The 26,181-nt window shown below is 43.7% G+C and overlaps 1 protein-coding gene and 1 long non-coding RNA gene across 2 annotated transcripts; both read right to left on the minus strand.

Annotated features, from left to right (window-relative positions):
- Positions 1-255: 255 nt before the first annotated feature.
- On the minus strand, positions 256-24,397 carry LOC110210725 (butyrophilin-like protein 2; the record flags this gene model as incomplete). Its single annotated transcript, XM_078146192.1, is given in 6 exon segments — positions 256-1,435; positions 8,764-9,060; positions 9,063-9,116; positions 11,367-11,711; positions 14,241-14,377; positions 24,312-24,397. Coding segments are annotated over 6 exon segments (936 nt in total), but the record flags the coding sequence as incomplete, so codon positions are not given.
- LOC144458206 (uncharacterized) lies at positions 21,123-23,155 on the minus strand. Its single transcript, XR_013487775.1, has 2 exons — positions 22,647-23,155; positions 21,123-21,250 (listed from the first exon to the last, which is right to left on the minus strand). It is a non-coding gene; the product is annotated as an uncharacterized LOC144458206 (long non-coding RNA).
- Positions 24,398-26,181: the final 1,784 nt, after the last annotated feature.

A 26,181-nucleotide genomic window follows, 5' to 3' on the forward strand; every position in this document is an offset into this window, starting at 1 on the left:
AGTACACTCCCAGGAAATCTCAAAGGTGTGACTTAATAGGGCTCGTGCCTAGGGGCTCCCCAGGTTGATAACTGGGTTGACTCCAGATCAAACATTCATTGTACAACATGGGTATCAGATATAGCTGGCAATTTCTTCCAACAAGTAACAAACATAAGATACAAAAGAGTTAACATACACACAGTAACAGATAGTTAAAAGGAAAATTCTGTATTCGGGTCTTTGCCCTAATTAAAGAGGCAAAAGTCAGGAAAAGAAAATTTTAAAGGACTTTATTAAAAAAATACCACAGCAGAAAGCACTGCTAGCCCAGGGCTCAAAGACATGATTGCTTTTATTTATTTATTTTTTTACATGATTGCTTTTAAAATAACTTTTTATAATAAGAGCAAGATAATCCTTATATTAGTGTCTCCAAGAGGGGATGGATCATTGAGTCTCAGCTCCTCCCCATTTGCCTCTTCATGAGGAAATGAGATCAGAGATGAGTGGGATGTGATGAGAGCACAACCAAGCTCTGAGAGCCCCATAGTACCTGCTTCAGCCACCTTCAAGACCCTTGGAACAAATTGTTCTTGTTGGCTCATTCCCCCACAGTAAGTCTTCACAGGCTTGGGGTAGACCCCCCCAACTCATGGGTTTGAGACCCCTCAATTACCCTCAACCTCTCTGCTGAGATGGCTTTACTGTGGTATAGCTAGTGTGCATGCTCCAGCTTCTTGGAGCCACAGTTGCGAATTGGGTGGATCAGGTGGACACTAACAGGGGACAGCAGCCCTGGAAAGGGCTCCACCTCCCTCATACCAGAGGTATTAGTCTTCCATGAACTCCCCTAGCTGGCACAGTGGATGGAGCAGCAGGCCTGGAGTCAGGAAGACTCATCTTCTGGAGTTCAATTCTGGCCTCAGATACTAAGTGTGACCCTGGTCAAGTCACTTAACCCTGTTTATCTCACTTCCTCATGTATAAAAATGAACTAGAGAAGAAAATGGCAAGCTATTCCAGCATCCTTGCCAAGAAAAGCCAAAATGGGGTCACAAAGAATCAGACATGACTGAAAAACAAACAAGCATTTAAACAAACATTATAAAACATCTAAAATACACATAGTCCCTTTCTACCACTCAGTCACTTATCTTCAGTCATGTCTGACTCTTTGTGACCCATTTGGGGTAAAATATATTTCAACAGTTTGTCATTTTCTTCTCCAGCTCATTTTACAGATGAGGGTGAAGTGGTGGGTGAAGTGACCTGCCGTGGGTCTCACACAATGAGTGTCTAAGGGTCAGATTTTAACTCAGGAAGATGGGTCTTCCTGTAGCTGACCCAGAAACTGGTTGTCCCCAGGACAGGCAGGAGGATCACTGCTGGTCCCTGCTATTTCTTCATCCATCTTCTTGATCTATGGATACCATAGATCATATGGATACCACTCCTGTCAATAAAACAAAGTTAATTGTTTTATAAAGCTTAGCAATAATTTTATAAAGTAAATACAATACCTTTATAAATTAAAAATAAAAACCATTAAAGATAATTTTTTAAACTAATGGAATATGTTAAAAGCAAATGCAACTGATTTTCTAAAGGATAAGGGAATGTATTTGGGAATTCATTGGTCCAGGGAATTTTGGAGGAGGAATTTCCATTAGCATTGCTGGTCTGTGCCTCCTCTGCTACATCTACTGTTACAGAGCACTGAGAGGTAGGTGACTAGTCCAGGGTCACACATCCAAGATATGTGAAAATAAAAATGGAAAAGGATCCATAAGAACCAAATTAGAGAGATTTAAAAAGTGATATAACTAATAAAATGTTAAGAAAATACATTTTAAAATAGAAATAAGTTGCTTTCTAAAACAAATGTGAATTGAATTGTTATTCAGTCTTTTTAGTCATGTCCAGCTCTTTGCAACCCCCATTTGGATTTTCTTGTCAAAGATGCTGGAGTACTTTGCCATTTCCTTTTTCAAGTCATTTTGAGGAACTGAGGCAAGCACGATTAAGTGACTTGCCCAGGGTCACACAGATATTAACTGTCTGAGGTCAGATTTGAACTCAGGAAGACCACTAGCTACCCTGGAATTGAATTAAAAGGACCCAATTCAACTAGACAAATAACAATCTTACTGGCATACTTAATGGTAAAAAGTCTCAAAACTAGAAAGACAAAGCCTCAGGCAACAGGTGACAAACCAGGGGGACCTGAGGTCCCAACCTGAGTTCCAAGTAGGTATCCTACTGCTTTCTTGGGGGGAAGTCCCAGCTATTGCCCTTTGGACTCAGGACCTCAGTTTACCAGGGCAGGAGCATGGGGACAGAGCAGCTGGAGCCAGGGAGGAAGTGACAGGGAGCAGGTTTGCTAGGAGTCTGGGAAGAAGAGCTGTCACCTAGGACCAGACTGCTTGCTTTAAGCACATAAGGGAGATTCAGATGAGGGAAAGTCTAAGCCACAGCTGGAAATCATTGATTCAAATTTTTATTCAAGGTGAAATGACTGGAGTCAGCCTGTGGATGGTAAGGCCTGGAGAAGGAAAGGGTCTGGAACAATACGGCTGAGTAGTGGCCAAGGGCGTAAGGGACAGCAGCCTAGGACATCTAAGGATTGATCGGGGCTGGACCAGGTCCACATTCAGAGATTGAAGGGACCAGCTCTGGGAACAGGCTGCCTGGCCAAAGGCAGCCCCAGCAATCTCCATCCCTCCACGTGGGCCTAGAAAGTAACCCGGTGTGTGGAGGATTAGGCTGAGGGGAGAGCATTGCTAAGAGGTTTCTCCCCAAGAGTCCCTCCCCCTGACCCCCAATGGATAATCATCTTTGACCAACCAACATATCACAGAGATTGCTCAGAACTTTCTCTGTCATCTCAGCAAAGTCCAGGTCCCTCATAAAGGGCCAGACCATATGTTCAGAGCCAAGGGAGGGGCCCTAGTCCAGCAAATGTGGGGATCCTCAGATCCCTCTCACAGCAACAATCAGAGGGTCTGGTGGGTGATGGAAGGACTAAAGGCCTAAGTGCATGGCCTTCTCTTACCTCTGGTTCTTTGTACTTTGGCAGAAGAAATAACTCGTGAAGATGGAACCAATGATGACCACAGAGAATACAGCAACAATCATTACAGCAAGTGTCTTCTGAGATGTGGGGAGATGCTCTGAAAAGAGGCCCCCAAACTCCATTACTTTGGGAATCAGAGGAGGGCAACCCTGGTGCCTGATCCCTGTGGCCCAGGTTAGGGGTGGGAGCACTGAGGGCATCAGGATTCAGGAAATCCTGGGCAAGGATGGTGGCTTTGTACCCAGATGATGCCATCTTCCTCCCTTCCACCAGCCTCTAAACATCCCCCAAAAAAAACAAGCTTCCCCAGGACTTCAGAGAAGAGAATGTGAGAACTGCAAGAGAGCTTGGAGAGAGTCTAGTGCAACTACCTCAGTTTGTAGAGAGGAAAATGGGAGAGAGAGGCTTTCTGTCCTTCAGCTTGTAAGTCACAGAGCCAGGGCTGAAGCCTGGGTCCTCTGACTCCTGATTCAGGCCTCTTCCCACCACCTCACAGCTGTGTCCTTATAGAGTCAGAGACTTTCAGGGGATGATGGGCACTTAGGTCACATCTAGTTAACCCCATCATTAGACAGGGAGCCAGAGAGAGGAAGAAACTCGTCCAAGGGGTTACATGGAGGTAATGACCTAGACAGGACTAGGCCCCAGGTCTCCTGATTCCAGAGGATGCTACTCTCTTCTAAAGTCCATTCTAGGTTTGGTTCTTACATCCCCATTGAGAAACTCTCTCTGGCTGTCAGCTGAGCAGCCTGGACTCCAGCAGCCTGGGGTCAGCCATTGGTCCATTGCCAATGGACTTTGGTTTGACCATCTATAAAAGGAGGGGATTGGGGGCAGCAGTGTGATACATGAGAGCAGAAACAGTCCCAGACCTGGAAAATCAGATCTGGTTTCAAATTGTGACTGTCACTCAGTGGCTAATTGGACCTCAACACATCATTGCACTTTAGTTTTTTCCTCTGTAAACAGAGGAAGGGGCCTGGATAACCTCTAAGGTTCCTTCCAGAGATGACATTCTTCAATAACAATATAATCTCTATCAGCATCTTCCCTCTATTTAAGTAACTTTCCCTCACCCCAACCTCCCAGAAGCCCTGTACTTGTTTCCTCATAGTAACAAGGACAATAGAGAAGAGGGAAGGGTCATGACATTTGACAGTTTTGGTGACAATAGGGAGCCATGGAAGATACTTGAGCAACTGAAGTGACATGACCCCAGCTATGTTTTAGGCCAATGAATCTGGCAGCATGTGCTAGAGAGATTGGTGAAAGGAGGAAATGGAGACCCTTCTTTGAAACAAAAGTGGAAGCTGGATTTGGAGTCAGGAGAACTAGGGTCACATGCCATCTCTGGTCTTTCTCAGGAATGTAGAGTAAATAAGTCCCTTTTCTGCTTTGGGTCTCAGTTTTCCAAATGTGAAATGAACTTTGGATTTAATGATAAATAAGGTCCCTTCCACCTGGAATGCCAACTTGGAACTGCTCTGTTCTATAAAGGGCAGATATTCAGGGGCTAATTATCTTCTGAGCTGTAATCATGGCCAGAGGGACATTCCCTTGAGGCTGGATGATGCCAAAAGCCAGGGTTAAACTTGGTCCCCCATCTATGAATGCACCCCTATCTTTCTAAAATGCTTCAGAGGAGAGTTTTTCTATCAAGCTAAGATGTCCCTACCGAGAGTCTTCTGCTGGCCTGCCCAGACCTGTCATAGGCCCTTGGGGTAGGGAAGGAGCAGGAGAGAGAAGCCAAACAATGTAGGCCCTGTCACTGAAGAGCTCACTGTCTAGGTGGGGATATGAGCTTAACTCTTGTAAAGACATTTGTGAACCGGATGACACTGTAGGGTCTGCTTGTGGGGTACAGACAGCTTCCAATTGCTTAGAGACCCCACCCCCCATCTCTGACTTCCACCAGATGAACGAATGACCTGGGGAAGGGGCCTGATTTCTTCCTTTTGGTCCCAGAGGCTGAATTGGGAGCAACAGGTAGAAGTGATAAGGAGGCCTATTGAGGCTTCCAGCTCAGGTGAGCCGCCCCAGGTGGGAGGGGCTGCCTCAGTAGGGACCAAGGATAGATTTGTTTGAAATAATGGAGAGTAAAGAGAGCAGAACCAAGAGAATGTTGTATACAGTGACAGCAATATTGTTTTAAGAAGAACTTTGGGTGGGGGCAGCTAGGTGGCACAGTGGATAGAGCACCAGCCCTTAAGTCAGGAGGACCTGAGTTCAAATCTCCCCTCAGACCAAACACTTGACACTTACTAGCTGTGTGACCCTGGGCAAGTCACTGCCTACAAATAAAAAAAAAATTAAAAGAAAAGAACTTTGAGCGATTCAGTTGTTTTGACTACGAAGGAAGATAGGTATAGGGTCATTTTGCATATATATGTATTTGTGCTTAATGATAGTCATCTCTAGAGTGTGTAGAAGAAAATGAAGGGAAAGTTATATCGTAACACTGTTATATATTTAAAAGAAATTTGAAGTTGTACTTAATAGATTTGCAGTCTAACGGGCAATCAGTTTCTCACCCCCATTCTTCAATATTATAAAAATATTTGTTTTATTTCTTAAGTTCAGAATAAAATAAATTAAAAAAATAAGAAGAGAACAAGGCCTCCTTCTCCTGAAGGCCTTCAGCCAGGGCTGGATGACCATGTGTCCTGGATATTTTGGACATTTCAGCGGTTTCCTTTCAGTGGCTGGCTAGACTCGGTGATCTCTGAGCTCCCTTCCAGCTCTGAGGTTCTGTGAGGAAGCTGAGTCCTGGTGAGACAGTCCAGCGCGAGCCTGAGTGTGAGGCCTCTCCCTTTCCTTCCTTCATCCTCAGAGCTCCTCTGCATCCTCACTCAGTCCCTTCTCTTCCTCTGCCCACAAAGCTGATTCCCCCTCCTGGTGCCACTGATCCTGTCCTCTTTCCTCCTTTCCTCCTTGGGACCTGGCTCCATATTCATCCCCACTTTCATTCATCTTCTGGGTCTCTTTTTCCAGTGGCTCCTTTCCACTGGCCTAACTCCCCAACCTTAAGACTTTCCGTGATGTTTTTATTCACATCCAGCAACTATCTCTTCACTGCTAAAATTGAAGCCAAAGTTGCCAACACTCAAAAAGTCTCTACTGCCTCATTACCACTCTTTTTCTTCTGTGCCTTTCGATCTGGCTTTCTCCCTCACATCGTTCTGTTGAAATGTTCTCTCCAAAGCCATTATTGTCCTCCACACATGGATCTTGTGGACTTCCTGTGAGTTCTCATGGTCCTTGACCTCTCTGGAGTATCTGATGTTATTAGCCATCCCTAGCCTCCTCTCAGTTATTTTCTCTTACTCTCTTCCACTGATTTCAGAGACAAGACACTCTCCTGTTCTCCTCCCATTTCTGACTGTTTCTTCTCTGTCTGTTCTCTTCAATCTTCATCTCCACCACACTAAGTTAAGGTTGATGTTGGTCAAGCCTCTGTCTTTAATCTTCTTTTCTCTCAACAGTTGTGCTCTTGGCAATTTTAGTCCCACCATACCTTTAATTACCACCTCAAACCACATGGAGTTCAGATCTCCTTCTCCAACCCTGACTTTTCTTCTGTGCTCAGCACCCTCCTCTCCACCTCCCCTCAGGACGTCTCCATCCAGATGTCTTTTTAACACCTCACACTTCCCACATCACACATTGAGTTTATGTTTCTCCTTCTCAAGCCTGCTCCAACTCTTGATCTCACCATTTCCATATCAGAGGGGCCATGATTCATGAATTCCCTTCAGTTTGAGGAATCCCTGATTCCCACTGTCTCCCTCACCTGGAGCATCAAAACCACTGCCAATCCTTCTTTATCCTGCCTCCAGAATGGCTTTCCCAGCCTTCCCTTCCTCTCTATCCTCTCTGGGACCTCACTGGCCCAAGTCCTCCTTACCCCCTGCCTGGAGTCTTCCATTAGCTTCCACACATGATTCCCCACCTCCACTGCCTACCTGGACCTCCTCTGCCTTGCATACAGCCCTGCTCAGGCCATTCCTGCCCTCCAAAATCTTCAGGGGCTCTGTACTGTGGAGTTCACCCTGCTTAACTTGGTCACCATACTGGGCTAAACCTCCCCAATCTGGTGTCTTCCTAACTTTCTAATATTCTCCCTTCTTCCTCCATGAGCTCTATACTTTGCTCAGACTGGACCAGACCTGGTGCCCTAACAATGCCCTGTTCTTCCTGCTGCCAAGCCTTTGCTCATGCAGTTCCTTGTGCTGCCAATGCCCTTCCTCCTCCTCTTCCTTTCAAATCCAATGTAATCACCACCACCTCTAGGTAGACTTCACTGATTCCTATGTCACTAACACCTTCCCCATCAGTCTTCACATTTCATTTCATTTTGCTTCCTTCTCATTCACTTATCTTGTATTACTGTATGTTCAAATTATGTCTCTTTCTTTCTTATCCTAAGCTGTCTTATTCCTAAACTGAACAACTTGAGAGCAGGTGAGAAATGTCTTATTTGAACTCTATCTCCTCCACTAAAGTATAGGGTCCTGTACATAGCAGTTGTTGGATGGAACTAAATTATATGGGATGGAACTAAATATGTAAATGAATGTAAATTGACCTAAATTGTATTGAAATAAAAGTTTTTGGAACTGAACTAAGCTATGTCCCAAATGATCCATCACTTCATTATAGAGGGAGCCTCCCGTTTTGTTTGATGAAGGAATCTCTTGAAGTGGTTGCATTATTTGAAATCCCACTGCATATTTCCGTTGGGTTGGAACCAATGACCATATTTTACATAATTATGAATTTAATTAGTATGAACTGAAATGTATTAAATTGGGGCTGCTCAGGATCCAGGTATATGCCTCAATACATTAAGGGTCTATAACTCTGTCAGTGTGGGAACAGCTAGAAAAGTCTTTTGTATTGAAGTTGGCACAACGTTTCAGTGACTTGCCCATAGTCACACAGAATAAGAGTCAGAGGCAGCATCTGGACCCAGTTCCTCCTGCCTCCAAGTCCAGCACTCCACTCACTCTGCCACACTCCCTTTCGCTCTGCCATACGCTAATTATTTTTAATCAGATTAAGTATCATATCTCTCCAGCTCCATCAAAGCATGAGGCCAGGTCTTCTTCCCTTCTTTTTCCTACAGCCTGACCTAGCATGGGGCTGGGCACAGAGAAGGCTGCTAGGAAACATTTGTCACTAGGCCAATGTGAAGGGAAACCATGCAGATGACAGTGAAGAAGGCCTCAAATCCTTCATACGTCACTCAGTATGTGGCTTTTGAGGGCCAGCTGAGGCTTGACATCTTTGAGAGGAAGAATAAAATCATCCCCATTTTTGAGCTCCAGGACAGAGGGGAGACCTCCACCATCTTCTAGTGGGAAACTCCAGGCCTGAAGGATCTGAGGGAGGGAAGAGAATTGAAACCATGAATTAAGATTCACTTCCCAAAGTGAGTTTGTCCCTTTCTCAAAGCCTGTGATTTCATGCATGGAGGATCCAAGACATGGGTCAGGGAAAAGAAAACGGCCAGATCTGGAGTGAGAAGAGCTGGGTCTGATTCTCAGTCTAGACATTTCCAAATTGTATGATCCTGTGCAAAGCCCCCTCCTCTCTCTGGGTCCCACTTTCCTCATTTGTTAAATGAGTTTTGTTTTGACTTTTTAAAGTCACTTCCCGCTCTAACAGTCTGTGATTCAGAAGAAACTCATAAACCACACAGGACCTACCTGCTACCTGCAGCTCAATATGGGCTTCATCATAATTGTCAGCTGACTGGACATGGCAAGTGTATAGACCAGAGTCAGAGACCTGGACATCCTGGATCTTCAAGGTCACCTTCCCCTCAGCCATGTCATGTTTCAGCAGCTCCACCCTCCCCTGGAGCTCAGTGCCCTGGGATTCCTCCAGCTTCTCCCCAGTGGAGAAGCTGTGCACAAGGGTCTGGTTTCGGAACCAGTTCACAGTCACATTGTGGGCAACTCTCTTAGGGGACAGTTCACAGGAGAGTGTGACGTCTTCCCCTGCTTGGCCTGAATGAGCTGAGCAGGGCCAGTCACTGAGAATGCTCCTTTCTGGCGTTCTAGGGACAGAGCAGAAGAAAATCAGGGGACAATGTAGGCCCAGCATTAAGAGTATTTGTTTGTGTGGTTGGGGGCCCCAGCAGATGAAGGTCTAACTTCTGGATCAGCTACTGCTCTGCTGTGGGCCCACTTCTGGCAAATCACTTTTCTTCCTGTGATCCCCTTGGAGATAAGACATTCTCTCTCCTGACTGCTTCCTGTGTCAGAAAGGGAGGGAAGCTTTTTGGATGCTGGAGGGTTAGATGTGGTGACAGGAAGGCAACAAATGTCATCCATGGCCTCTAGGCAGGCCCTGTACTGACCTCTGCTCTGCCACTGCCTATAGGTAACTTACGAGTGCAGAGTGAGCCCAGGCCCCTGGGCTGGAGTTTGCCTGGCCCTTATGTGATTATTGGCTGTGCAGCTGAGCTAGAAGGAGGGTGGGCCACAGAGCCAGGTGAGGGCTCTATGTGGAGGAGTGGTTCAGCTCCCTGGGGAGTTGTGGAGTCTGGTCATCTGGATAGATGGATAGGTCTGTCTCATGTCCTCATCTGGATCTCACCTGCCTAGCATTGGCGTGGGTCTTATCCACTCATTCTTGCCAAGGAGTTTTGATAGATGATGGCTTAATATGCCAGTTCCTGCCAGAAGTATCTAGACTTTAACAGGATCCTCCCAGAGTATAATGAACAGAGAATCTATGAGAGCTGAGAGACTTGGCTTGTGGACCTGGTTCTGTCATCACCCTCCTGTCTAACTATAGGCTGGTTCTCCACCCTCCTTTTCAGAATCCTCCTGGTTATTTTCCACCCTGATGCTGTGAGTCCATCATCTTCCCCCAGCCCCAAACACTCTCCTTACCTTTCCACATCTTGCCCTGAGCACTGTAATGGAAGCAACCCCAACCATTATCTCTGGGTCGAATGTAAAATGTATGTTGTTCTTGTGTTTATTGTATCTATACAAATTCGTATAGACGATCATGATTGTCTTCTGAGTCTATGGGATTGTGTATGACCCTGCACCGTTGGGCTGCTCTGAGATTCCTTCCTGTAGGGCCCTGGGGAAGCAGATGAAAGAAAGTCCCTCACGGCTGCCCAGAGACCAGAGAGGATTGTTCTGAACTGGGGACAAGAACTGGATTCAAAATACGTCCCTGCCTATGGGATAAATACACAAATCCTTGAAATGGAGAGAGAAGGAGAAGGGGGCTGTGCTTTGTGCCTGCCCTGCTGACCTGACATGGAGGGACCCATGTGAGAGATTCCAGGGGCCTGGGTCAGGGAGAAGTCATTCTGTGTTTCCTTACCACTTGGGTGGGACTAGCCACTTTCTATGGGCTGCAGAGCTGGAACAGGCTGGGTCATGAAAAGTACCAGACTAGGAGTCATTCTTTGTCTCTGTCTCTGTCTTTTTCTCTTTCTATCTCTCTCCCGCTCGTTTCCTCTTTTTTCTTCCAGCTGTACCCAGGGGACATGAATGTCCTATTTACCCACAGGGCATGAGTACCATGAACTGAGTTGGGTGTGGAAGAATGTTCTTTCCCTCCCCAGTCTAGGCTCTGTGTTCCTCCACAAACAAGCTTAGGGTGTGAGTAGTGGCTACTTCTTGGTCCTTTTCACTTCTAGGCACAGGCTAGGAATTCTCCACCCCACCCACCCCCAAGCCATGGAGACCTTGAAGGGAAGAATCAAGCCCAATGTTGCTGCCAGCCCAGAAGGGAAGCCCTGAGAAGCCAGGTGCTGGAGACTCGAGTCTAAGGGGGGCTTTGGACTTAGAATTTGGCGAGATTGTACTATATAGAAACTGGGCTAAGCTATGAACCTGAACTCCCTTCAACCCCAACTCTCCAGAGACTGAAGTAGCCTTTGTGGGGAGGACAGTGTCTTTGGGTGTCAGGGAAAGTATTGTTTGTACAACAAAATATTACTGTATAAAAACTAATCTGACTATTGAGTGGTTCTATGGAATGAGGGTACAGAAGAGCCTCTAAAATTGGGGAAATACATCACTGAGGAGGCTTGACCCAATAACAGAGAGGCTGGATATTCCCAAACCCCATTAAAGGTAACAGAGAACTCTGAGGGGCTGAAAGATAACAAACCCGGCCTTCAGTCCCTGTGACAGAAGTGTTAACCCACAAGGTAGTTGTGAGACTCCAATGAAACTCTATGGAAAATACCTTAGATACTCTAAAGATCTGGGCCAATGCCAATGTCTGAAGGTCCTTGCCAGCTCTAGAGAGAATCCATGAGCCATGTAGGACCTACCTGCTACCTGAAGTTCAAAGCTGGTTTCATTGTAGAAGAAACCTTCCTGGAAATAACACGTGTACTGGCCGGTGTCAGAGAGCTTGACCTGATGGATGATCACGGTCACCTTCCCCTCAGCCATTTCCTCTCTCAGCATCTTTGTTCTCCCTTGGAATGCAGGGGCCTGGACTTCCTCCATCTCCTGGCCCATGCGGTACAAGTGCACAACCAGTGGGCCTCTGACCCACTTCACAGTCATGCCCTGAACATCAAACTTAGGGGAGAGGTGACAGGAGAGCTGCACATCTTTCCCCACCCAGGCCCGGATGGGCTGGACCAGAGGGCCAGATACTGTGAATGTGCCTGTGTGCAGAACCAGGGACAAAAAGCAGAGAATCAGAGAACACTGAGGTGGAGGAGTTAATGTGGCCTTCAGAGCAGGGGTCAGGGCGGCCCAGGACCAGGAAGTTCTCAATGTGTTCCTGCTCAGGGGCTGCTCTGCTTGTAGCTCCTCTTTGGTGAAATCACTTTCCACACTTGGACATACCTGAGAGATGGAGACAACACGTTCTCCCCCTTCACTACCTTTGTATATTCAGGGAGCCAGGGCAGCTGATTGGGGGCTGAAAGCTTGGGGTGGAGGCAGAAGCAATAGCTGCTGTCACTGGCCCCACAGAGGCACCAGCCTCTGCCCCACCCCTGAAGCTGCCCATAGATAACAAAGACCAGGCATCTGGGCTGCTGTTGGACTTGCCCTCATTCTGTGGCTGTGCAGCTGAGTGTTTTAGAAGGAGGCTGGGCCAGAGAGCTGTGGGAGACCTCTGTGGGACAGAGCAGTGCAGGTCAGTGGGGGGAGGAGGAGCGTGATTATGGGAATGTGGGGAGCTTCCAGGGTGTCACAGTAGTGATGGCATCCTGGGTTACTGGGCCTGGAAGGAAAGGATTTGAGTTCAAATGATAGTTCTGTTATTGACTAGCTATGTGACTTTGGACTAGTCACTAGACCTCTCTGGGCTTCTGTTACTTCAATAAAATAATAGGATTGATTTTAATAATCTCTGGGGCCTTTTCCAGTTCTAAAACTATGATTCTATCTTCGTATTTCCTTTAGAGCAACTAGGGGATGCAATGGATAGAGCACTAGCCTTGGAATCAGGAACATTCATCTTCCTAAGTTCACATTCTGCCTCAGACTCTTCCTAGCTATGTGACCCTGGGCAAGTCACTTAACCCTGTTTGCTTCAATTTCCTCATCTGTAAAATGAGCTGGAGAAGGAAATGATAAACCAATCCAGCATCTTGGCCAAGAAAACCCCAAATGAGGTCACAAAGGGTCAAACATGCCTGAAGTCAATCAACAATAACAAAATTCCCTTTGGTTGTATGTGTCCCTGGGGAGAATCTCTCTGAAGCTCTTTGCTACAGAGCCCACAAAAAAAGCTGGCTATTTTTCCTCTTGTCAGAAGGGAAGAAACAGCTGTGCCCTCAATGACACATTCTAACTTTCCTATTTTCTTGGGTGGGTCTGGATCAGAAGAGATGGGACCCTTACATCTGTAGATGACATTTGTTCTGACAACCTCACTCACACACAGGTCAAGAGGGCAGGTCCTAGCATGGACACCAGCACCTTCAGAAGTCTGCCCATCAGAGAGAGGCAGGAGGGGGCAATGGTCAGTGCTGGGGTTGGAAGGCAGAGCTCCTGGGATGCAGATTGCATCAGACACTCATCTCACTGACACTGCTGGTCCTGGGCCTCCTGGAAACCTGGCTGAGCTTTCTACCTGAAACCTTCATCCAGGTCCTGTCTTCCTCAGTGCCCTGTATGTGGCATCTCCTTGAAAAGCTCTGGGTCCTGACCTGGCATGGCCTGAGGTTTTGCTCCACACCTTTCAGTCTTGCTCTTCCTTCTCCAGAAGTGGCTTTCCTTCAGGTCCAGGGCCTTTATCACCAGCACATGCTGGTCCCCTTGGTGGGGAAGGGAGGGAGAGTTTGGAAAGTGCTTTGTTGAACCCCTGAAGGAAACCTGCCTAGACATAAGAGCCTTTCAGACCTCACTTAATGCTTCTTCTTCCCTCTGGATAGAACAGAAGTCAGAGAAGTCCTGTAGTCACAGAGAAGTAGAATCCTGGAAATCTTCGACTGAATGTCAGAAGATTTAGATTCAGGCCCTGCTTCAATTATGTCATGTTAATCCCACTTGGCCCCACCTCAGTTATCTTACTTGTAAAATGGGCCTGGGGATCAGATCAGAGGATATGTAAAGGACATCCCAGCTCTAATGCTTTGTGACTCTGGTTCCCTATTTTCGTGGGTTATATTCCAGGCTGGTAAAACTTCCCTGTTTTTCCTATGTTATGAATATTTAATGTGACATGTTAGTAGAACAGAGAGAAGTTTAAAGTGCCAAAGTTTATATGGATCCTCAGAGATATTTAAAGCCCTTCCATATTGCTCTCATGGACTCCTTATATTTTGTACAAGAATATCAAAAGTTTCCATTCTCTTCAAGAGTTAAAGTAAATGATGACTTAGTCTCCCACATTACTGACAAGTTTGAGTCCCTATTATGAGAGATCCTTTTATTCTTTGTCTCCTCCCTTGAGGGCCCAGTAATCTAAGGGCGTGAACTGAATGAGATCCCTTCCAACTCCACAATCCCATGTTACTACATTGCAGATAGTGGTGGAGGTGCCTAGGAGGGGGACGATGACCCTGACATCAGTGACCATGCCTTGTCTAAACCTTGTACCTCCTCTAGTGTTACAACATAGGCCTTTGAGTGCAATAGGGGCTAATAAGTATTTCTTGAATTCGTGGTTTAATTGAATTTAAATAACACTAGGTAGTGATCTGTGGAGGCCACAGTGGCAGAAACTAAAGTAAATTTACCTGAGCTAGGAATACCAGAAAGCACAAGGATGAGGAGTATGAAGTAGAAATGTGGAGTGAGGCTGTTGTAGGAAGCTGGCTGGTGATTCCACTTCATGGTCCAGATGATGGCTGACAGGAACCCAACCAGGGAGCTGCTAAGAACAAGCAAGGATGTTGCCAGTGAAGAGCAGGATAACAGAACCTGAAAATTGCTCCCAATGATGACCCCTTAGCCCGAGGAACCAGTAGTGTTGTCTCAGAGTCTGGGCAATGACACAGTAAAGAGGACACAGCTTGTGTCCATCACACCTCATCTCGCCCTCCTCATACAGATCTCTCAGGTCAGACTGATTCCCAACACGCCCCATATTCATTTCAACCTCCAACCCTTAGCTCACACTATTTTTTCTAGCCTTTCTACTTATTCAAATGTTTCAGTATCTAACTCAATGGGCTACCTGCTCCCTGAAGACTTGTTACATTAACTTCCTGCTCATTGATCTTCTATCTCTGTATTTCATTTCGTCATCTCAGCAGCTCACATGCAGAGGCCTCTCAGCTTCACTGATCCAGCCCTAACTTCTCTCCTGACCTCTAATGTCTATTGTACACTCTGAACTGGGTGCCCCATAGATATTAAATACAACTTGTGCAAAACTAAACTCACTCTCTTTCCTCCTAAACGTTCCCAATTTCCTACCTTCCTTATTGTTGTCAAGGACAGCACCAGCCTCCAACCTAGATGTCATTCTCAACTCCTTATTCTCTATTTCCCTGCCTCCCCATATCTAGTCTCCATAGCTAAGTCCTGTCCAGTCTGCCTTTCTAATATCTCTCATAACCATCTCCTTCTTTCCTCTGATACTTCTGCTGTCTTCATGCAGAACTTTATTAGCTGGTTAGGGTCTCTATCTCCAGCTTTTCTGCTCTCCAGCATTTGACATTCAGCTGTCGAAAAGATCTCCCTTAAGTTCAGGTGTGACCATGCCAGCCCCCAATTCGATAACATATAGTAGCTCCCTATCACATCTAGGATAAGTAAAGAACCCTCTAGTGTTGAAAGCCCTTCACAACCTGGCCCTTTCTTACCTTTTCATCTTCTTATACCTTCCTCCCCTCAAGTCTTCTGCCCCCAGTGACCCTGGCTTTTTGTTTGTTCCTCAAACAATACCTTCCACCTCCCTACTTGAGGCACTTTCACTGGCTGTCTCCCTTACCTGCAATTCTCCCTCTTTGTCTCTATATCCTGAGTCCTCTGGTGTCCTTCAGATCTAGCTCAAATCTCACCTCCTGCCAGAAGTCTTTCCTCATTTGTCTTCTCTCCTGATATCTCCAATTCATCCTTCATATATCTTGTTTTGTGTAAAGGTTTGTGTGGTCTCCATCATTAGACTGTGAGCTCCTTGAGAGCAGGGACTGCTTTTTGCTTTTTATGGTAACTCCTGTGTCTAATAGCACAGTGCCAGGGCACATAGCAGGTGCTTAATAAATGCTTCTTGACTTGGTTTGACTTTTACCCTTGTTATCAGTATCATTAAGCAAAATATATGGGCTGTGAGGATGTGGACTGTGTCTTTCCTTCTGCTCCTCTGTACTGAGTAACTGGGCATGAGTCTAAGACCTCACAAGCCCAGCATATAGATGACAGTTGACTGATGAATGTAGAATTCAGTTTCCTTTTCTATGGGCAACACTGTTGGCTAAAGGCTTTTCTAGAAATGCTGGGCTTGGGCCTTCTCTAAGTCTCCAACTGGTTCCTTGGTAGCTTAGGTGCCAATGGGTTTAGATTTCCTTTTATTCAATCATTCAAAAGTATTAATTAACCAAAGAATGGGAGTTAATAGCCTGAATACATCTGTAGAAAGTAACATATGCTATGTCTCTTGTGATTACTCGAGTGGGAATATAATAGATGTTCCATTTGTCACAGCTATTCGTGGCATCTTTTTACATAAATTAATCATGTACTAGGGCATGAGTCCATACTTGAATATAGAAAAATAAAAATTTTAAGCATATACTTTACTGATCACAATGGAATAAAAATGACAATTAATGACACCTTTGAAGAATCAACTCAATCTAGACTCCTGGATCCAAGACTAGTCTTCCGTCCAGTGTGCCAGGCTGCCTCCTAAGCTTTTTCTTACAATTCAGCCTGCCTCTTAGATGTGGTGGTCAGAAGGGACTGATTAACATCTGACCTCCCCATTGATAAATGGTCAAAGGATATTAACAGAGAAAGAAAGAAAGAAAGAAAGAAAGAAAGAAAGAAAGAAAGAAAGAAAGAAAGAAAGAAAGAAAGAAAGAAAGAAAGAAAGAAAGAAAGAAAGAAAGAAAGAAAGAAAGAAAGAAGGAAAGAAAGAAAGAAAGAAGGAAAGAAAGAAAGAAGGAAAGAAAGAAAGGAAGGAAGGAAGGAAGGAAGGAAGGAAGGAAGGAAGGAAGGAAGGAAGGAAGAAAGGAAGAAAGGAAGAAGAAAGAAGAAAGAAAGAAAGAAGAAAGAGAAAGAAAGAAAGAAAGAAAGAAAGAAAGAAAGAAAGGAAGGAAGGAAGGAAGGAAGGAAGGAAGGAAGGAAGGAAGGAAGGAAGGAAGGAAGAAAAATAAAGAAATAAAGATAAAGAAATCAAAACAATTTATAGTCATATGAAAAAATACTGTAAATCATTATTAATTAGAGAAATGCAAATTAAAGCAAGCTAGAGATATTATTTTATAACTCTCAGATTGGCTAAAATGATTGAAGAGGAAAGCAACAAATGTTGGAAATGATGTGAAAAAAATTGAGATAATAATTCATTGTTGTTATTGTTGTAAACTGATCCAACCATTTTGGAGAGTAACCTGGAATTATGCCCAAAGAATTATTAAACTGACTCTACCCTTTGACCCATCAATACCACTATTAGGTTAGTTTCCCAAGATGCTCAGGGAAAAAAGGAAAAGAACATATTTGCTCTAAAATGTGTATGGCAGCTCTCTTAATGGTGGCAAAGCAGGGATGCCCGTCAACTGAGGAATGGCTGAACAAGGTAAGATATATGATTGTGATGGAATATTATTGTGACATAAGAAATGATGAATTCAATGATCTTAGAACATGCAATAACTTACATGAAATAAAGAAAAACAAAATTAACAAAACCAAGAGAACATTGTATATAAGTTAACAAAAATATTGTTTTAAGAAGAACTTTAAGTGAATAAGTCATTTTAACTAGTATAAATATGCAAATTAACTATAGATGACATATGAAAGATGTGCATCCAAGGAAAGAACTGACAAATAGATACACGTATAGAAAGATCTTACATGTATACATATTTGTTGTGTCTGATGGTGGCCATCGTTAGAGCAGGGTGGGGGCGGGAAGAAAAAAAGGAAAAAAGTAATCTATGTGATAATTTTATTATATATTTAAAAGGAATAGCAAATGGTACATAATAGATTGGCAGTTTCATGTGCAATCATCTATTTCATTATACTGTTATGGAAATGCTTGTTTTATGCCAGAAATTAAAATTTTAATAAGCAAATTTTTTTTAAAAAAAAACTAACCTACCTTCACTTCCCAAGTTTCTGAGACAGGTCTAGAGCCCAGAGAAGAATGACCACAATAAAAATGACTACAAGCCCTTTGGAATAAAGCCCCTTCCAACAAAAGAACTACCCCAGACTACCCAGATGTTAAACAGGGACCTCCTTCTGAGGGCTGTTCTTGCTTTCTGCTGAATAACAATCACCTGGGCACATTCTCAGTAAGAAAGGAGGACAGAATTCATCTCATCAGGAAGAGAAAGGTTTATTCTCTTTCTCGCTATTGTCAAAATATTTTGGAGATACCCTGTTTCCCAGAGCTAAGGCCCAGCAAGCAGGCTGTGCCCTGAGCTTGGCATAACAACCGTCCTTTGCTCTCTGGATGATCTCATGCTCTGGCAAAGTGTTTTGCACCACATGTTCACTCTTTCTGTTTTCCAGGGATTTGAGAGCCATCATCCACCACATTTCTAACATGCTCATAATCCCTGTTCCTTGTACTATACTCCTGGTTCCCATCCCAGAACTCTGGTTCTGTACTGCAGAGTAGTAACAACCCCCAAAGACTTGGAATACTCTTCAGCCCACTTGTGTACATTAGCATTGCTTGTACCCCAACCCCCAGCTCAGGATGGGGGGCTTCCTTTCATACAAGTCACTTTCCTCACTCTGAAATAAATTATACCTCTACTTTATGTCCTGACACACCCTGCATCTAGCCTGCTCTGTTCAGCTCAGGCCATTTCCAGGTTAGAGAAGAATAAGGTCTGGACTGCATTCAAAATGCCATTGACACTATTCATCTTGCTTTCATAGTAGGAAGCTGGGAAAAGCCATTAATTAGCATATTGTTCCTTATGGGAGTGACTTCTTGTGATGCTGCCAAATATCTCTCATTTAGCCCCAAGCTAAAAGCCTTGCTTTCCTTCAAGTCCACTAGACATATTCTTTTGTCCTCCTTTATTCAAGTCTCTGATAAACACATGGCCCTATTTGCCAAAGCTAAACCTTTGAATTGTCATCTTTGTCATTCAAAACCAGCTCCTGGGCAGGTAGATGGCACAGTGGATAGAGCACCTGCCTTGGAGTCAGGAGGACCTGAGTTCAAATCCAGCCTCAGACCAAACACTTGACACCTACTAGTTATGTGACCCTGTGCAAGTCACTTAACCCCACCTGCCTAAAAATTTTTTTAAAATTGAAAATTAAAAAAATAAATTGGGGGACAAAAATTCTGCAGGTAGATAGCACAGTGGATAAAGCACCAGCCCTGGAGTCAGAAGGACCTGAGTTCCAATGTGACCTCAGACACTTAGACACTTAGTAGCTGTGTGACCCTGGACAAGTCACTTAACTCCAATTGCCTAAAAAAAATAACAATGCAAAATTCTGGGGCAGCTAGGTGACACAGTGTATAGAGCTGTAGCCTTAGAGTCAGGAGGACCTGAGTTCAAATCTGGCTTTAGACACCTGATACTTACTAGCTGGACAAGTCACTTAAACCCAATTGCCTTGCCAAAAAGCAAAAAAAAAAAAAAATCAGCTCCTGCATCTGAGCTGCTGTGTTATACAAAGATCTTCAGAAGTGGCATCTCTGCCAGCTTGTTTACAAACCAGTCATGCTTTCCCCCACACCTTTTCTATTTCTTAGATTCATCTTCAGGAGCAGCACGGTATAGATAGAAGAGCAGTCTTAGGAGAACTGGGGTGGAGTCTCTAAGTCAAGGCTGGAGGATGAATCGTTGGGGCTGTTGGAAAGGGGTTGGAGAAGGCTGTTGAGGGCTGGACTGGACCAGATGCCCTCTGAGATCCCTCCCACTGCTGAGCCCATGATTGTCACAGGGTTGGCATAATGGAATGAACACCACACTTGGAGTCCAAAGTTTGAGGTCTGGCACTGCCCAGACCTGTGTGACCTTGGATGAGACTATTTCCTGTCTGAATCTTAATGTTCTCCCCTGTAAAATGAAGGTAATAATAGTAGGAGGCAATTTGTTCTAGTAGAAATAAACTGGCTTTGGAATCAGAGGACCTGTGTTCAAATCCTGCCTCTGAAGCTTACTGCCTGTAGGACCTTTGGAAGTCCCTTTACTGTCCAAGGGACGTAATTCACAGATCTACAAATTGAGGGGGCTGGACCTGAGGTCCCCTGACGTCCCTTTCAGTGATAGATCTAGGCATGGAAGCAGCTTGGTGTAGAGCCTGCTGGGCTTGCAGCCAGGAAGACCCAAGTTCAAATTTGAATTGTTCCCTTATGAGCTGTGGGACCCAGACAGAGTCAGCATCTCCCTGCTGATGTTTTCTCCTCTGCAAAATGGAGGTAACCAGATCTTCTGCGCCAACTGCTAGGGTTGTTATGGGGCCCACTGAAAATAGAGAATAAATTACCAGCCCAAAAACAAAACTAGAGGTTGGTAAATTAAAATTAAAAAGTTCTTCAAAGAAGAAATATCGCACACACACACACACACACACACACACACACACTCACACACACACACATTGCAAAGAACATTAGGGATTTTTGGAGATTGTTTTGTTTTCTCACTTCTTCTTCCTCTTTTTATTTCTTCTTTTTAAATTCTTTGTTAGAAGAGCTGACACTGTAGGAGGAGGATACATATAGGGGAAATCTAAGCCATGTGAAAACGAAACATCATGAAGAGCTTATTTAAAATAGGTCTGTGGGAGAAGCTAGGCTGCACAGTAGATAGAGCACTGGCCCTGGAGTCAGAAGGACCTGAGTTCAAATTCAGACACTTGACACTTACTAACTGTGTGACCCTGGGCAAGTCACTTAACCACATTGCTCAGCATAAATAAACAAACAAACAAACAAATAAATAAATAGGTCTGTAACAATTCCTCGGGGCCCACTCATCCAGCTCACACCCTCACTCCTAGGATTCTAGGGGTCATCCTGGGTGTGGCTCTCTTACCCAGCACTAGGCCACAAGCCTCCATCCATGTCCTTCCACCTTAGCAATCAGCCGCCTGACTCAGATATTTAATAAGGCATCAACTCAAACTTCATAGCAAGAACACAGCCCATATCATTTCCCCTCCCCTATACCAGGGCACACTTTCCCACAAATGCCTCAGCATTCTAGGAGGGGAAAGAATGGGCAGCAACCCAAGGGACACAAGGATGGGAGACAGACCCGGCCAAGGCATCTCCCAGCTCCAGAACTGGGCCCTTCATGTCCTTTCCCCCAGAATGTTTACTTCATCTTCATGGTGTCAGAAGCTCTTTCAGCTGGAGCAAAGACTTAGTTAGGAATGCCAGAAGCTTCTTCCCTTTGACTCCCTCAGAGCCTCAGCTCAGAAGATGGAGCATCAGGTGTGAGTAACAGCCACAAGGCCAGGAGAGCTGAGTCATACATTTATTTCATGGGGGAGGGGGAAGGGTAAGAAGACTGGAGCTCTGGAGAGGGAGCAGAGCTGGGAATCATCTTCAAAGAAATGGTAAGTGAATCCACGGCAGTGAAGATCTCTAAGTGAGAGAACATAGAAGGAGAAGAGAAGAATACTCAGGAATAAGTCTTGGGAGACATCACAATTAGTGAGACAGGGTTAAAAGAGAGAATAGAATAAATGGGGGGGTGAGATAGGATGAAGGGAAATACAGTTAGTTTTTTATAATGTGACTACCACGGAAGTGTTTCGCATGACTACACAGGTATAACCTTTATCGAATTGCTTGCCTTCCCAATGGGGGTGGGTGGGGAGGGAGGAAGGGAGAAAATTTGGAACTCAAAGTTTTAAAAACAAATGTTAAAAATTGTTTTTACATGGAACTGGTAAATAAGATATACAGGCAATGGGGTATAGAAATCTAACCTGCCCTATAGAAAAACAGAAGGGGAAGGAGATAAGAGAAGGCAGAGGTGATGGAAGGGAAGGCAGATTAGGGGAAGGGATATTCAGAATGCATGCTGTCTTGCAGTGGGGGGAGGGGTGAGAAGGGGAGAAAATTTGGAACTCAAAGTCTTGTGGAAGTGAATGTTGGAAACTAAAAATAAATAAATTAATAATTGTTATATTTATGTATATATATATATAATACATACATACATACACACACACACACACACACACACACACACACACACACACACACACACACATATATATATAAAAAGAAAGTGTTAGAGACTGGGTCACTTCCTCTCCAACACTTGTCTTTTTCTCCGATCATTTTAACCAATCTGGTATGTGTAAAATGATATCTCAAGGTTGTTTTAGTCTACATTTCCCTAATTAATAATGATTTAGGTCATTTTTCTATGACTATAAATTGTTTTGATTTCTTCATTGGAAAACTGCCTGTTCATATCCTTTGACCATTTATCAATTGGGGAATAACTCATATTCATAAAATTTGACAAAATTCTTTATGCATTTTAGATATGAGACCTTTATCTGACAAACTGTCTTTAAAAACGTTTTCCCCAATGTTCTGCTTTCCTTCTAATTTTGGCTATATTTGTTTTATTTATACAAAAAAATTTTAATTTAATGTAATTGAAATTATCCTTTTTACATCCATCTTTGCTCTCAGTCTCTTGTTGATTCATAAATTGTTCACCTATCTATAAATCTGATAAGTAATATGTTCAATGTTCTGCAAATTTTCTTGTAAAGTCTCTCATTCAAAGTTATAATTATTGTTTGTGAATTTCCCTCCATCTTATTTTTATTCACTAATTTCCTTCTCAGCCTGTTTTCATCCTATCCCCAGTACCTTATCTTCTCCCTTTACCCTCTTATTCTGTATTTTACCCACTCCTCTAAAAAGTCCCTCCCTTGTCTCTTCACCCCACCATCCTAATCTTAATCTATATACCCTTCTAAAAGTGCCTCCCCAACATATCCCCCAGTTTTCTCACCTCTCTAGAAGTTCGGAAGACTTCTAAACCTATTCTGATGTATGTGCTACTTCCTCTTCCACCCAGATGAGAGTAAGGTTCTAAAATAACCAGTCTCCACCTCCACCTGCTTCCTCTGTAGTAGTTCTTCCTTTCACTCCCCATTTTCATAACATAATTTCTCCTTTCAACCTTTTCCTACCTACTTTTGTGTTTTAGAATCACTTCATCATGTACAACTTTGCCCAACCTTTCTTTCAAACTACCTTATTAATGATAAATTTTAAGAATGCTATAGCTAGGTGGCACAGTGGATAGAGCACTGGCCCTGAATTCAGGAGGACCTAAGTTCAAATCTGGCCTCAGACATATAACACTTACTAGCTGTGTGACCCTGGGCAAGTCACTTAACCCCATTGCCTAGCCAAAAAAAAAAAGAATACAATTACTACTAATAGTGACTAATATTAATAACATTTTATATATAATAAGCAAATAGTTCAATCTTAATCATTGCCTTACAATTTAAAAAATATTGCAAACAACAAGAAAAAAACAACTTAAATACTGTAGAAAAACAATCAGGACTTTTAAAAAAAATTTAAATTTTTAAATTTTTAAAAATGAATGTTAAAAATTGTCTTTGATATAACTGGGGGAAAATATTATTTAAAAAAATAAAATGATGGCAACTACTATTTTTTTAGATTCATTTGATGCAGAGTACATTTTTTCAATCCCCTCAGTTTTATTTTGCATATGTCTTTGTTTTTTAAGTTTATTTCTTGCTTTTTCTTGTAAGCAACAGATTGTAGCATTTTGTTTTCTTATCTAATCTGTCATTCTTTTTCTCATTGGATTATTTAATCCATCTACTTTTTTTTTTAAGGCAGTTGGGGTTAAGTGACTTACCCAGGGTCACACAGCTAGTAAGTGTCAAGTGTTTGTCTGAGGCCACATTGGAACTCAGGTCCTCCTGATTTCAAAGCCCGTGCTCTATCCATTGTGCCACCTAGCTGCGCCAATCCATCCACTTTTAAAAGTTATAAGAGGTAAATTTATATTTTCCTCCATCTACCTCTAAAATTGGAATTTTTTTCAAGTTATGATTTCTCCCCCCTTCTGCTATAAGCACAGTATTATATTCTTTCAGATACTTTCATTTTTTAAGGTGTCCCTGTTCCCGTTGGCTCTCTCTCCCTCACCCCAGTCCCCTCTTATCATGTGTTACCCCTTTCCCTTTACAGTTCTATGAGTTCCTCTCTCTTGCTTTTATCTGGTTATATATGTCTCCCCCTCTTATTTCTCTCACTTAGGTAGATTCCACCCTTTTCTCCTTCCCTTAACCTGTACATTAGGTTTTTAAATTCTCTTTCCTGCAGCTTTTCAAAAATGGAATTTCTTTCACTCTCTTCATTATTCTGTCTACCCTAGACCTTCATTCTCTGATTCATGACCCTTATGATCACCTCTGTAGGTCTCTCTCTTTTCTTTATACAATCAAAGCTTCCAAGGCACCCATTCTAGGTTCTGCCCTCTGGGCCCTTTCTGCTCCTGCATTGTAGGGCTCATCCCAGGGATTCCCCTTTTCAACTGTGCCTCACTCTCACAACAATACCAATCATGGCAGCTGTCAGAGAGGGTACTGCCCTGTTGTAGGGCACTTCTTCCACCACTGATCCATACCTTCTCTTGTTGGCCAGCTTCTTTCTATATTTGCCTGGAGATGTCCCCGGGTCCTCTCCTCCTCCAGGTGCCTGTTGTCCCCAAAAGTTTCAACTCCTACCTTAGCAGGACAAGTAGATATTTCAGGCACCAAATCCCCTTGGCTTCTTACAGAGTAAGGGCTTCATCTCCCATCTCCCATGAGAGCATTTATCAGTAGATTCCCCTCCCCCCACAAAACTAAAGCTTCCTTCTTTCGTTTCTGTTTTCATTCTCCCCCAGCTCCCCCTCAACATTCCCTGGAGTCTCTTCTCTTTGTGAGACCACAGAGGTCACCTTCCCCTCATTGCTAGCACTGCATTTGACCCTGGTGAATCACTCTCTTGGCTCTATCCCCTTGTTTCCCTCTCCCCATCATCAAGGGCAGCCTGATTACCTCTTAATAGCTCTTTACATATTTTGGGTCTCATTGTACAATTAGTCATGCTCACAGTTTCATTTCCAGTGTCAAACTCCTTCCTTTGCGAAAGATAAAAAGAAATGAAACCAAAAAATGAGCCACTCTGCCTTCTCTCTACTGTTACTTGTCATTAAACCAGCCACCTCTCTTCCCCCAAAGTCTTATTTTTTCAGTGACTTTGACCTTCCATTTTCTTGTAATATAACTTTTTTAAAAATCCCAAACCAGCCATTTTTTTGTCCTTGGCTCTCTTGCTTAACTGAAATCACTCTGTGCTTTACCATTCCTGACCTTGGCCTTCTTTCCAACTTCTCTTGATTTGAAAAAAACATTCTTGCTTGGTGAGTTCCTTGTGCATGCACTTTGGCCCCTTGAGACAAATCCCACTTTTCCTCTTTTTTGTATTGTTTCCTCAGAATTTCCCTCTGGAGCAGCTCCCATTTTTGTTGAGTCCCTTTGACCGTGGGGTGCGAGCTTGGCGTCCACAGTGGATCTCAGTCAGGGTTAGGGGCAGGATTTCCCTCTTGTCTGGCTGGCATCAGCCTCTTCCTGGAAACTCCTACTCTGCCAGTCCCAGCTATGATGCACTTTGGTGGGTAGGGCTTGCAGCTGGTTGCCTTCTCCTGTGTCACCTCACCTCAGATCTCCGTGACTGGAGCGCATCATTATCATGTGTCCTCTCTTTCTATGACATGTCTCCCTTGAAAAAGTTACTTTTGGCATCATTTGCTTCTACCTCACCTATATTTCCCAACATAGCTCTCCCTTTCCCTTTCGCCACAGAGCCATTCCCTGTAACAAAGAAGAAAAGAGAGAAAACAGATCAGCCAAAGTAACCAACAAACCAAAAAGTTCTGACATATGCCGTGTGCCACACCCATAGTCCCCCACCTCTGTGAAAAAGGTGGCAAAGTGGCCTCTCCTCTGTGCCTTGGAAGCAAGTTTGTCCCTACAGTTTCAGAGAACTCAGTGTCAATTATTTTGTTGTTCTTTCCACTTACTTTGTTGTGACTCTTGTGTCTGTTATTTTCCAGGTTCTTCTTGCTTCACTTTGCATCAGTTGATGTAAGTTTTCCCTCACTTCTCTACAGTCATCTTACCTTAGCACACATGAACATTCCATGGCTTCCATATTTTCCAATTTGTTTTACCATCCCCCATCCAATGGACATGTTATCTTTTTTGTTTCCAATTTTTTGCCATTCCCAAAAATGTTGTTGCAAATATTTTGGCACAGAAGGAGTCTTTCTTTGATACCATTGACCAGTAGGGTTTCTGGGTCAAAGGATTTAGATATCACAGTCACTTTCTAGCATAATCACAAAGGACTTTCTGGAATTGTTAGGCCCAGCCATACCTCAAGCATTAGGTCATTCATGTGCTTGTCTTTCCATGGCCTCTCAAACACCTAGTATTCCCATTTTTGTCATC

Source organism: Phascolarctos cinereus, unplaced genomic scaffold, assembly GCF_003287225.1.
Source record: "Phascolarctos cinereus isolate Bilbo 61053 unplaced genomic scaffold, phaCin_HiC Scaffold_726;HRSCAF=1367, whole genome shotgun sequence".
In the NCBI taxonomy this organism is placed as follows: domain Eukaryota; kingdom Metazoa; phylum Chordata; class Mammalia; order Diprotodontia; family Phascolarctidae; genus Phascolarctos; species Phascolarctos cinereus.